Below are 14,618 nucleotides of genomic sequence, written 5' to 3' on the forward strand. Positions count from 1 at the left end.
AAATCATTCAATGCTGCTTCCTGCTAGTGGACTGAACCCTGCCCACTGTCTGCTTAGGGGGAATTGTAGCCCAATGCTACAATATACAGTGCACTGGATGGGAGAATTAATCTGTTGGATTTCCCACGGGCCCTTAGGAGGCTGAATAAAATAAGCCCAAAGCCTCCAAGTAAGCGGAAGAGCCCATTATTAGGCCACGGAGCCTCATTCCCTTCTGCCTGTGCTCAGTGAGTGAATGAAACCCCCAGTACAATACAGTAAGTTGCCAGCAGTCGGGGTAGTACATATTTGTGGGTATAATATCCAGTGTATAATTCCTTATATACAAACCAGTGTGCTGTCAGACTATTTACTACACATTTACTCCTGTACAGAACCATCATCAGGTCATATTTACCAAGCAGGGCTATTCCATAGGAATTATCGGCCGCTGCTATTGAAAACGTTACATTCCAGTCCATATAATAATACAGTGTTGCTAGAGACCTGGTCCTCTGACCAATTCCCGGGCAAAGTCTTTGGGCTGCCAGTTCCTATGGCAACGGAATAGAATGGTTGGGGGGGTCTAAAGATGAAGAAAAGCTTCTATGAACAATATTGGTGCCCCTGTATTTGCTGCTGGTCCCCGGATCCATATTACAGGCCACACTGGGACATCCGTAGCCTCTAAACCGAGATTATTTGTTCTTCAGGAAGAAATTGGCCTTTTATCCCTCCTTGGCTCCAGGGAATGAGAGGGGAAAGTGCAGGATCAATGCTAGTTAAGAGCTTACAAGACTCACGCTAATTGAATGTGAGAGGCTTTTAGGCTTGCCCCGCCCCCTCCGGGGTGGAGAGTACAGTATATATGCACAGGGGGCATTTCTAAAATATGTTCCTTCTGCTGCTATTGAACTAAACCCCAGTCGAGGAATGCTGGGAGTTGTAGTTTGACGGCAGCTGGGAGGAAGCCGATTGGCCGTACCTGCTCTGGAGAGCGAATGAAAGTAGATTCTGTAGATCACAGAGTTGCTCTGTGTATTTAGAAATGGGAAATGGGGACCAAGCACTAAATAAATCCATTGTGGGAACCGGGGCTGAGGGCTTCAGTATGTTGGCCCTGCTCTTTCCCCCAGCCGTATTCCTGGGCCATGAGAATAGGGTGCTGGGTCGTTTCACCCAGCCGTATTCCTGGACCATGAGAATAGGGTGCTGGGTCGTTTCACCCAACCGTATTCCTGGGCCATGAGAATAGGGTGCTGGGTCGTTTCACCCAACCGTATTCCTGGGCCATGAGAATAGGGTGCTGGGTCGTTTCACCCAACCGTATTCCTGGGCCATGAGAATAGGGTGCTGGGTCGTTTCACCCAACCGTATTCCTGGGCCATGAGAATAGGGTGCTGGGTCGTTTCACCCAACCGTATTCCTGGGCCATGAGAATAGGGTGCTGGGTCGTTTCACCCAACCGTATTCCTGGGCCATGAGAATAGGGTGCTGGGTCGTTTCACCCAGCCGTATTCCTGGCCATGAGAATAGGGTGCTGGGTCGTTTCACCCAACCGTATTCCTGGGCCATGAGAATAGGGTGCTGGGTCGTTTCACCCAACCGTATTCCTGGCCATGAGAATAGGGTGCTGGGTCGTTTCACCCCACCCATGAGAATAGGGTGCTGGGTTATAAACTCAGTAGAATGTTCATATTCTGGGATCCCAGTCATCAAGGGCTGGAACCGTCCAACCAGATAAGCCCAACATTAAGTATCGGCTCTTCTAAAGCTCTACACTCCGTCCCATCAGGCGCTGGCTCCGTCCTCCTCGATGACCCGATTCATGCTGGTTCCGTGGGAAATGTGAGCCAGGGGATTGCTCAGGTCTCTAATGCTGCCCTGGCGAGACTGCTCGTTGAGTCTGTGAGTGCTGCTGTGCCGCGAGTGGTCAGTAAGGTGGGACAGGCTGCCGTGGGGGAGGCGCTCCTCCATCCCTCTGTAGCTACACGGGGTGTACCTGGGGGCACAAAGGCTATGAGCATCACCAGCATATACGCAAAAGAGGAATAAGGGGTTAACGCTAACGGCTGAATCTTACCGTCCGTCCCGCGAGCGGTGCAGGCTGCCATGATAGCTGCTCACTTTACTGTGGACGCTGCCCGCCTTGCTCCTCTGGTCGTCTAACATGGCCAGCTGAGTGGAGGAAGCGTGGGTAGAGGTTCCCTGAGTGGACGTCCCTCGAGATTTCCTGACGATGGGGGTATTGGGATCCCGGAGGAGCGACTGGGCGAAATCAGGCTCTTGGAGCACTTGGCGACTCTCGTTCACGCCGCTAGAAGTATAAATAGAATAACGACGTGCAGATGAGGCTCATATTCTTCAAGAGACACATGTTACAAAGGGCATTAGCACTGGCGTTAGGTACAGAACAGCCATACACACGGGGGGGGTTCTCTCTGGTACGGATTCCTCACCCCTCTCCAGCTATCCCTACTACTAAGCCAAACCCCTCCCCAGCTATCCCTACTACTAAGCCAAACCCCTCCCCAGCTATCCCTACTACTAAGCCAAACCCCTCCCCAGCTATCCCTACTACTAAGCCAAACCCCTCCCCAGCTATCCCTACTACTAAGCCAAACCACTCTCCCGCTATCCCTACTACTAAGCCAAACCCCTCCCCAGCTATCCCTACTACTAAGCCAAACCACTCTCCCGCTATCCCTACTACTAAGCCAAACCCCTCCCCAGCTATCCCTACTACTAAGCCAAACCACTCTCCAGCTATCCCTACTACTAAGCCAAACCACTCCCCAGCTATCCCTACTACTAAGCCAAACCACTCTCCAGCTATTCCTGCTACTAAACCAAACCACTCTCCAGCTATCCCTACTACTAAGCCAAACCACTCTCCAGCTATTCCTACTACTAAACCAAACCACTCCCCAGCTATCCCTACTACTAAGCCAAACCACTCTCCAGCTATCCCTACTACTAAGCCAAACCACTCCCCAGCTATCCCTACTACTAAGCCAAACCACTCCCCAGCTATCCCTACTACTAAGCCAAACCACTCTCCAGCTATTCCTACTACTAAACCAAACCACTCTCCAGCTATTCCTACTACTAAGCCAAACCACTCCCCAGCTATCCCTACTACTAAGCCAAACCCCTCTCCAGCTATCCCTACTACTAAGCCAAACCACTCTCCAGCTATCCCTACTACTAAGCCAAACCACTCCCCAGCTATCCCTACTACTAAGCCAAACCACTCCCCAGCTATCCCTACTACTAAGCCAAACCACTCCCCAGCTATCCCTACTACTAAGCCAAACCCCTCTCCAGCTATCCCTACTACTAAGCCAAAACACTCCCCAGCTATCCCTACTACTAAGCCAAACCACTCTCCAGCTATCCCTACTACTAAGCCAAACCCCTCCCCAGCTATCCCTACTACTAAGCCAAACCACTCTCCAGCTATCCCTACTACTAAGCCAAACCCCTCCCCAGCTATCCCTACTACTAAGCCAAACCACTCTCCAGCTATCCCTACTACTAAGCCAAACCACTCCCCAGCTATCCCTACTACTAAGCCAAACCACTCCCCAGCTATCCCTACTACTAAGCCAAACCCCTCTCCAGCTATCCCTACTACTAAGCCAAAACACTCCCCAGCTATCCCTACTACTAAGCCAAACCACTCTCCAGCTATCCCTACTACTAAGCCAAACCCCTCCCCAGCTATCCCTACTACTAAGCCAAACCACTCTCCAGCTATTCCTACTACTAAGCCAAACCCCTCCCCAGCTATCCCTACTACTAAGCCAAACCACTCTCCAGCTATCCCTACTACTAAGCCAAACCCCTCCCCAGCTATCCCTACTACTAAGCCAAACCACTCTCCAGCTATTCCTACTACTAAGCCAAACCCCTCCCCAGCTATCCCTACTACTAAGCCAAACCACTCTCCAGCTATTCCTACTACTAAACCAAACTAGTCCCCGGTAACACTCTACCACCACATTGGCTAATTTTACCAATACAGTCCCACCCCTGTCTTTCCCTAACTAGAGTCTCCCAGCTGCCTTAGCCAATGCCCACTCACACTGCCCCCCAACAGCACCACATACAGCCTGTCCTTCTCTTTACAAAAAAAAACAGCTCTGCTCATTGGCTGGATTTGCTACCCAGTTACAGGCTAGCTTTCTCCAAACCTACAGTTTATCTCAAATTTGAAGCTGCTACAGATATCATTTTACTTTAGACTGATGTCCCACAGAGCATGTTAAGGCTGCCATACACGGGCCGATTGTAGCTGCCGATATGGGTCCCTTAGACAGATTCGGCAGCTAATCGGCCCGTGTATGGGCACCAACGGCGGGGGCTTGTCCGACCAAAATTGGTTGGGCAGGTTAAAAAATCTAGTCGGATCGGGGACCCCCATAGGCTCATTGATGCCGTCCCCGAACTGACTGCGCCTGTTATCTAGTTAGATCGTTTGGCCCCAGGACCAAATTAGCCTGAATTCCCCCGATATCGCCCACCCGTAGGTGGGGATATCGGGAGAAGATCCGCTCGCTTGGCGACCTCGTGTGTAATGTATATGGGGACCTTTAGTTGCCCGTGATTAATCTCTGCTATTGCTGGCGATTATCCGCTCCAAAATGCCTTTCCACGGGCACAATTAGGAATCGCTGGTGGAAAGGCCGTCTCATCTTTGGTTTTCCAAAGTGGTGCAAAGATTCCTCCTGCAGGCAACTTCCTGCGACCTTGGAAAACTGAAGCGACGCGAAGGGCTTTCTACCGGTGACACTCCATGGAACATCAGCCTTATGTACAGGATAATACTGTAATAAAGGGTCAGACCAAATACTAAACCCCAAAGGGGAACCTAAGCCACACATCTCCGTATATAGCGATAGGCTAAACGCTTGCACTTACGCTTTTTTCTTGCGGCCGTGGAAGAAGCTGGCCCATTCGAAACAGGTCTTCTTGCTCCCGACCCAGAACACAGACGGGATCCCCACCACCAGCGCCATGAGGTATTTCATCAGGAAGAGGATCAGGTCCGGTCGGCTTGTTTGTGTCACCTGCGCAAAATAGAAATATCCGTCACATTCTCTCATCCAAGCAGAGCTCCGAGGCCTCTGTGCCCCTAATGCAGTGCTTTCCCTTCTGGGGATTAGGGGGGGCTGCACGACTGGATCCCTTCCTGGGGATTAGGGGGGGGCTGCATGACTGGATCCCTTCCTGGGGATTGGGGGGGGGGGGTCTGCATGACTAGATCCCTTCCTGGGGATTGGGGGGGCTGCATGACTGGATCCCTTCCTGGGGATTGGGGGGGCTGCATGACTGGATCCCTTCCTGGGGATTGGGGGGGGGGGTCTGCATGACTGGATCCCTTCCTGGGGATTGGGGGGGCTGCATGACTGCAGGGTAAGTGGGCTGGAAAGGACAAAGTACACACACACAGCTTAGCGCATCCTTTATAAATGTGTCTCACTCACACTGCTGCTTGGTTGCTAGGGTAATGTGAACCCTAGCAACCGGATAGCTGCTAAAATTCCAAACTGGAGAGCTGGTGAACAAAAAGCAAAAGAAGTAAAAAAACACCCATAGACCAATTGAAGATTGTTTCAGAATATCACACTGTCAGTCGGGCAGGGGGAGGGCCAGGTCCGGGCTGCTGGGGTCCACTAGGGCTGGGGCCCACCAGGATTTGTCCTGGTGGCCCAGTCTGACCCTGCTTTCCAGATTCTTCCCCGACAGATATCTGGCTGGAAATAGCAGGATATCAATAAGTGTATTTATCTGTGTATGGGCAGATAAGGACTGTGTTTAAATCACAATACAGATGAGTATATGTTACATTATGGCTTCACAAGCTCTAGTACAGGAATCCCCACACTGTGGGGCTGACCCTCATCCCCAGATACAGATGGGCGGGGGGAGTCTAAGGTTGCAGATCTTTGTAAATACAGACAGGTGGTTTCAACCATGTTTTCCTAGATCTTATAACACCATTATAAGCCAAGGGGGAGCCCAACCAATGGGCAATGGCCCATAAAATGACTCCACTTACATCACTGCAGTTTATGGCTGAAATGAGCCCCCTAGTAGTGCAAACTGCTGCCGCGTGACTTGGAAGAACCAGTAAAATAAAAACCTTTTCAGATACTGATACAATCCCAGGGGTGTTCACGTGCCCACCCAACTGTCAGTGCTGGCAGCTGATTGGCTGATTTGCTATAACAGCTGGTACAATTACAGTTTTATGATGTTTGCTGAAGAACCAAATGGACTATTATGGTTCCTTTTCCCATCTGAAGTTACCACTATTTTATTTACCCAACGAGTTCATTTTAGTTTACACTCTCCCCCTTTGTACGTTTATCACCCAATAAATACACTTGCCCCTTTCTTCTTGCCCTTACAGAATGCCCAATTAAAGGGAAACTAAGGGCAACTTACTGGGCAGTATGTGTCTTTTCATATGGATTTTTTTTTTGCCTAGTGCACTGTTATTAAGGCAAAGCTTTGTATTCCCCCAAAATTGTATGCATTGCCCTCTAGGTGATATCTAGGAAGTGCTGAATGGAAAGTGAAAGTAATTATAGTTAAAAATCTGAGCTGTCAATCATATATTGCCTGCCCCGCCTCTGTGCCGCAGGCATAGAAGCGGGGCAGGCAATATATGATTGACAGCTCAGATTTTTAAATACATTTATAACAGGTATGGGTGATTTCATTAAAAAAGAATTTGGGTTTATCTTTGAACTTATACTGTCACATAAACATTGCCCTTGAATATAAATAGAGCCTGAGATTCCCTCTGCGGAGCCGCTGGGGACGTTACTCTTGGTTAATAGGAATTATTCCTAAGTACTCAGCATAGTGTTTGGTAACCTATTGTGCACTTACTGGTACAGCCATACAAACCTGTAAACACAAGGTGCTTAATTACTGTTGGGTATTAGATTTAATCCTTAATGCAAACGCCTAAATAAAACTATTTAATGTGCTGCCAAGAATAGACTTGTATCAGCCATGTAACCTGAATCATCTCCTCCTTCTGCCCCACCATTCCCTCCATACATATCTACTCCTGCACACTCACCCCAAATCTCCCCCTAACTGGCCTTCAGGCTGGGCCCCCTTAGCCCATAACAAGGTTACAGATATATAGAAACATTGGGGTAACAGTCACCCTGCTATAGTTCCAGGGGTACCCAGGGCACAAATAAGCACTCACCCCAAATCCCCCCTAACTGACCTTCAGGCTGGGCCCCCTTAGCCCATAACAAGGTTACAGATATATAGAAACATTGGGGTAACAGTCACCCTGCTATAGTTCCAGGGGTACCCAGGGCACAAATAAGCACTCACCCCAAATCCCCCCCTAACTGGCCTTCAGGCTGGGCCCCCTTAGCCCATAACAAGGTTACAGATATATAGAAACATTGGGGTAACAGTCACCCTGCTATAGTTCCAGGGGTACCCAGGGCACAAATAAGCACTCACCCCAAATCTCCCCCTAACTGGCCTTCAGGCTGGGCCCCCTTAGCCCATAACAAGGTTACAGATATATAGAAACATTGGGGTAACAGTCACCCTGCTATAGTTCCAGGGGTACCCAGGGCACAAATAAGCACTCACCCCAAATCCCCCCTAACTGGCCTTCAGGCTGGGCCCCCTTAGCCCATAACAAGGTTACAGATATATAGAAACATTGGGGTAACAGTCACCCTGCTATAGTTCCAGGGGTACACAGGGCACAAATAAGCACTCACCCCAAATCCCCCCCTAACTGGCCTTCAGGCTGGGCCCCCTTAGCCCATAACAAGGTTACAGATATATAGAAACATTGGGGTAACAGTCACCCTGCTATAGTTCCAGGGGTACACAGGGCACAAATAAGCACTCACCCCAAATCCCCCCCTAACTGGCCTTCAGGCTGGGCCCCCTTAGCCCATAACAAGGTTACAGATATATAGAAACATTGGGGTAACAGTCACCCCGCTATAGTTCCAGGGGTACCCAGGGCACAAATAAGCACTCACCCCAAATCCCCCCCTAACTGGCCTTCAGGCTGGGCCCCCTTAGCCCATAACAAGGTTACAGATATATAGAAACATTGGGGTAACAGTCACCCTGCTATAGTTCCAGGGGTACCCAGGGCACAAATAAGCACTCACCCCAAATCCCCCCCTAACTGGCCTTCAGGCTGGGCCCCCTTAGCCCATAACAAGGTTACAGATATATAGAAACATTGGGGTAACAGTCACCCCGCTATAGTTCCAGGGGTACCCAGGGCACAAATAAGCACTCACCCCAAATCCCCCCCTAACTGGCCTTCAGGCTGGGCCCCCTTAGCCCATAACAAGGTTACAGATATATAGAAACATTGGGGTAACAGTCACCCTGCTATAGTTCCAGGGGTACCCAGGGCACAAATATCCACTCACCCCAAATCCCCCCCTAACTGGCCTTCAGGCTGGGCCCCCTTAGCCCATAACAAGGTTACAGATATATAGAAACATTGGGGTAACAGTCACCCCGCTATAGTTCCAGGGGAACCCGGGGCAGATACCTACATGGGATGAATGTTTGCCAGTGAGTACATATGGCTCGGCCAATAGAAATGATCAGATGAAATGAAAGAGAATACTTGCCAATCAAGGACTTGTTACAGCTACACTCAGATTTATATAAAAGAATTGCCTTTATGTAATATTTGAGCAAACAGAAAGTGATATTTAAGTGTTATTTGACTAAAAAGCAAACAGCTGAGGTAATGCCAGTAGGGCTGCCCTGGCACCGCTACACACACTGGCACAGCGGCACTGGCACAGCGGCACTGGCACACTATAGTAATGTTACTCCTACTCAGTGAGGGAATCTACAGGCACCGGCGATAGTGCTGTACCCCAGTAATGCTACTATACCCCAGTAATGGTACTGTACCCCAGCAATGGTACTATAACCCAGTGACAGTGCTGTACCCCAGTAATGGTACCTTTCACAATACTGCCCCCTGTGGGACACAGATTGGGCTTCAGGGGACTCATGTGTCCAAATTAAAGGGGGAACTGCAGCTTCTGAACCAAAATCTGTTAAAGAGCCCCACACAGCACAGAAACCCCCAATATACCTGTAATCTGAATAAATCCCATTTATATGCTGAAATCCAGCTGCAAAACTGTTCTTCTCTTTCTGCATCATTTGAAATCCTGGCAGGGGAGGAGGGACTAAAACACTGATGTTACCAATTGTAACAACTTCCCCACAGCTTACAGACAGCATGCAGGAACTACATACCCACAATGCATTGCACTGGGATGTTCCTTTCCTTACCGACATCACGTGTGCAGCAGGGGATTGTGGGATTGGGAGGAGGCAGGCTGGGGACAGGCGACTACTGTTACATTTTATTTGAGTCTGATAACAAGGGAATAGGAAGCCAAGTGCCCAGACATGGCGGCCACCCAACCCCACCGCGCAGCTCATACAAACACAAAACAGCAGGGATATGAGCTCCTTTAATGATCGTTGTCTGAAGATGAATGGAAGAAGATATTTCCGTACAAGGGGGGGGTACCCCCTCCCATTAAGCCAAGCTGGTTCCATGCAATCGGAGCGACGCATTTCCATTATTTGCAATCAAGCAAAGTGACCTGGCTGTGAACTGCGCTCTGAGCTGGGGAGACGGAGAAAGGCGCCATTGTCCCCCCCACGCTGGAGACAGTGATGGATTAAATGTTATATCTATGGGGGGCACCGGGGGGAGGGCTTCCCAAGCACAGGGTCATTTGTAACCAAACCCCTTGGGAGAGACGCCATGTATAGGGTTGCTAAGTCTCCCACCTATACAAACCATTAGGTGCTCTGAGTAAGCGCTCTGAGTAAGCGCTCTGAGTAAATGCTTCAGGTAAGCGCCCTGAGTAAGGGCCCTGAGTAAGGGCCCTGAGTAAGGGCCCTGAGTAAGGGCCCTGAGTAAGGGCCCTGAGTAAGCACTTGGGGTAAATGCCCTGAGTAAGCTTTCGGGGTAAGCACTCTGAGTAAGTGCTCCAGGTAAGCGCTCAGGGTAAGCGCCCTGATAGTGGGTGAGACGGGCCGAGGGCCTCACGTAAAACAAGTTGTTGAGGGAAACTAATCCGCGGCTATCGTGTTGCAGGGAGCGCTATCTGGAGGGGAAATGCTCTGCAGGAATGAATGGAACAGGAATTACAGGTTTGGGGCTGACCTCGGAGTCACCTAAACACAAGCCGAGATCCTGCACCGAACAGATATTTCTTGATTCCGAGCGGATTCCTGCCCTGGCCAGACACATGGTGGCATATTGTGGGGTTGCCCCCAGACTAGCTGACTAGCCAACTCCTCACTGCCACAAAGGCCTTGTATCTGTTTGTATTGGATTTGTCTTGGAGTGACGCGGGGCTCAACCCTCCCCTGTCCTTTCCCAATCCCAATCCACCATCCTCACTTAAATACCCCTACCCAACTATGGATACATGAGTAGAGGGCACAGGGCAACAGGCCTGAGTATAAAGGAACATATGAAAGACAATTGGCCGGAGGATAGGGCATGCTGATGTTGTAGGTGCTGAGCTCCATGAGTCAGGCTCACCACTAGCCTAAATAGAATTGCACTGGCCTGAACTTGCGAGCGGATCTTCTCCTGATATTCCCACCTACGGGTGGGCGATATCGGTAAAATCCAGGATAATTCAGGGCCAAACGATCGAATTATAACTACGGGTATAGGAAAAGTTGGTCCAGCAACCGCATCAACGAGCCAATGCGGTCCCCGATCCGACTAGATTTTCCAACCTGCCTTATCGATATCTGGCCGATTTCAGGCCAGATATCGGTTGGGCTGGCCCGTTGGTAGTGCCCATACACGGGCTGATTAGCTGCCGAATCAGTCCAAGGGACCCATATCGGCAGCTACTATTGGCCCGTGTATGGGGACCTTTACAAACTAATTTTTAGTTTGGTGCTTTTTTAATACACAATCCTGTTGGCCCTGCACCAACCCCCACCGGTCGGACAGGACAGTTGTTCCTGCCCCTACAGGGCCGATAAACTGCTGAGTCGGTCTAAGGGACCCATATCAGCAGCTACAATCGGCCCGTGTATGGGGACCTTAATGCAGTGATCCCCAACCAGTGGCTCACCAACCCCATGGATGTTGCTCAAAGCAGGTGGTTACTTTTGAATTCTAGGCTTGGAGGCAATTTTTAGTTGCATAAAAACCAGGTGAACTGACAAAAGAAAGTTCGGGGACCCCTGGTGTAGAGTATCTGCTACATAACGTACATTGAGTCAGACTGGGATAGTCTGGGCTGACAATCAAGGTGGGCTCTAGAAAGTATCTCTGCAGAAGATATTGAAAGAGACAGAAACATGGTAGAGACCTGTGGAGGAAAGAGAAGAGGGCTGGTGGAATGGTAACGTTAGCCAGAAAAAAAAGTTCTGCCCAGCTGGCATGTAGTGGTCCAAACTGGGGCAATTTAGTTCTTTGGCACTTGGGCTAACGATCAGATTACATTCAGGGAAGGGCACACTTACTGCTCACAATCCACATGCACCAATATTATCTACAATAATCAGTAAGTGTACGGAGGAAGACAAGGCGGTCGATATTGGCAAAGGCCTTGGAAATTGGTCATCCGGTCAATTGGGAGCATTTGAAGGAGCCCAAGCACCGGCAAACGTTTAGTACTGAATCATCAGATACGGGTAGACTATTGGTCGAGGGAAATAGGGGTAGACTATTGGTCGCAGGAAAGATCATAAATGTAAAGTGTATGCCCACCATTAGCCAATGGGATGTTCTAAACTACTTAATATTAGAAAGAGTCCCAACCAGATATCAATCGGACAGGGGTTAGTTGTGTTCCTATATGGGCTACAGAAGGACAAGCTACATGGTACTGCTACCAAATATCAGAGGAGCACGTACCCAAGAGCTTCAGCATGGGAACCATAACCCAGTATAGGAGCCTTTTTGTAAGTACCTTATTGTGTGAAACGCGTGAGGCTATTTGTATTGTGTTCCTGTACAGTCTACATTTTATTTACACGCCTCCTATACTGGGAGCACTGGTATTGTGGTACAGTCAGTCCATCTGTGCTGTAGCAGTGAGCATGTCTGTGAAACATCTACTCCCAGGGCTTCTCAGGGTTCTAGAGTTGTGCGTCTGTACAAAAATGAAAATATTTATTTGTATACAGACCAAAACAAACAACCACGTGACCGAGACATTTATGGGGAAAAATGTGAATAAAGCATTCCAGTCCCACAGGGCTTGGTTCTCCTTTGCTGGCGTATAACAAAGCCGACTGAAAATGGTGACGTGCGCGGCGTCGAAGAATTTGAGCAAGAAATAAAATAATAACTTAAAAAATGGAAGATATTTCAAGCATGACACTCGATTGTTGAATTCATCACGGTAAAAAACTAAAATGCACTGATGGGGGCGCTGCCATATTGGTGGGGGGGGGGGGGGGTGGTTGGTGCAGGGCCAACAGGATTGTGTATTAAAGAAGCACCGAACTAAAAATTTACCATTAGTTTGTAAAGGTCCCCATACACGGGCCGATTGTAGCTGCTGATATGGGTCCCTTAGACTGATTCGACAGCTTATCGGCCCGTGTATGGGCACTAACGACGGGCCTGCCGACTATCTATCTGGTCTGAAATCGGCCAGATATTGATCGGGCAGGTTAGAAAATCTAGTCGGATCGGGGACCGCATCGGCTCATTGATGTGGTCCCCGAACCGACTTTACCTATACCCATCATCATAATTCGATTGTTTGGCCCCAGGGCCTGGATTCTCCCAATATCGGCCAGCCGTAGGTGGGGCTATCGGGAGAAGATCCGCTCGCTTGGCGACATGATCTACCAGTGTATGGGGGCCTTTAATCAGATTTAGTTCAGCCAAAAGTGCTTGATTTGGGCAAATCTTGGGCAAACGGAATCCTCACGTACTAAGTACACATGTAGGAATGGGAAGGACGAGTATTTAGTTGAAAGGCAATCACTCTCCCGAGCGACGTGGCCCGTCTCCAGATGAAATGACAACACAGAAGGGGGTTGAGATGATTCTCATTCTCTAAAGACAAATTTGTTTTCCTCGGGGGGGAACAAAAGGGATTCATTAATCAGTGCTGAAAGCCATTGTAACTCTTGGAAGGGAGTGTCCGGCTGGAAATCAATACTTGGCTTCTAAAGGTTTCCGGTCAAGAAATAAATATTATATTTTGGGTAACCCCCCCCCTTCCCAAAATATGCATCATGCTAAATACGTTATGAATGTGAATAAACTCTTCATTCTGATCAATGTGAAGCCAAAGATCGGAGCTACATGTAAGGGAATAATGTTAATAAAATGGCTGCTCCCCAGTCGCACCCAAAGGAGATGTATCTCATCATCGCAGCATCTGTCACTTTGTGTTGGAGAAGGTCTTCAGGTTACAGAACAGTAATGGGGCTTTATGGGAAGCGGCCGCAGCACAGACAATGGGCATATTCACTAAACATACAATGTTTAATAAATATTTCATTACTCTTGGTCAGAAGCAAACCACAAGCTTGTACCAAAGCTCATGTTTCAGTAGGACAATGATACACGGCCAACAAATCAATGGAGAGGATCAAGAACAATAAAAGGTCAATGTCTGAAAATATCCCAATCACAGCCCTGATATCAGTCATATTAAGCACCATCCCAAGATTGCTCGGGACTTGGGGACCAGTCAAAGGAACTAAAGCACCATCCCAAGATTGCTCGGGACTTGGGGACCAGTCAAAGGAACTAAAGCACCATCCCAAGATTGCTCGGGACTTGGGGACCAGTCAAAGGAACTAAAGCACCATCCCAAGATTGCTCGGGACTTGGGGACCAGTCAAAGGAACTAAAGCACCATCCCAAGATTGCTCGGGACTGGGGGGCCAGTCAAAGGAACTAAAGAGGAGTCAAAATTCCTCTTCACTTTCTGCTGCCACCAGTCCAAACAATGGAACAATAGAACGGAGTCCATACAGAATGTGGCTACTTGTATCTGTTCATTTTGCAAATGGTTTGAATACTTTTGAAAAAGTCGGGCTGTTTTATTATTACAGAGAAAAGGGAATCATTTAACCATTAAATAAACCCAATAGGGCTGTTCTGCCCCCAATAAGGGGTAATTATATCTTAGTTGGGATCAAGTACAGGTACTGTTTTATTATTACAGAGAAAAGGGAATCATTTAACCATGAAATAAACCCAATAGGGCTGTTCTGCCCCAATAAGGGGTAATTATATGTTAGTTGGGATCAAGTACAGGTACTGTTTTATTATTACAGAGAAAAGGGAATCATTTAACCATGAAATAAACCCAATAGGGCTGTTCTGCCCCAATAAGGGGTAATTATATCTTAGTTGGGATCAAGTACAGGTACTGTTTTATTATTACAGAGAAAAGGGAATCATTTAACCATGAAATAAACCCAATAGGGCTGTTCTGCCCCAATAAGGGGTAATTATATCTTAGTTGGGATCAAGTACAGGTACTGTTTTATTATTACAGAGAAAAGGGAATCATTTAACCATGAAATAAACCCAATAGGGCTGTTCTGCCCCAATAAGGGGTAATTATATGTTAGTT

At 48.5% G+C, this 14,618-nt stretch overlaps 1 protein-coding gene across 1 annotated transcript in view; it reads right to left on the reverse strand.

The window, feature by feature from the left end:
• Positions 1–335: 335 nt before the first annotated feature.
• The window catches only part of fzd3 (frizzled class receptor 3), a gene marked incomplete in the record, with an annotated part of 52,126 nt that continues 37,843 nt past the window's right edge, over positions 336–14,618 (reverse strand). Inside the window, 4 exon segments of the mRNA NM_001129910.1 lie at positions 336–1,350; positions 1,351–1,981; positions 2,063–2,296; positions 4,903–5,051. Coding sequence (NP_001123382.1) covers positions 1,771–1,981; positions 2,063–2,296; positions 4,903–5,051 — 594 coding nt within the window.

This window comes from Xenopus tropicalis, chromosome 5, assembly GCF_000004195.4.
Source record: "Xenopus tropicalis strain Nigerian chromosome 5, UCB_Xtro_10.0, whole genome shotgun sequence".
NCBI lineage: Eukaryota > Metazoa > Chordata > Amphibia > Anura > Pipidae > Xenopus > Xenopus tropicalis.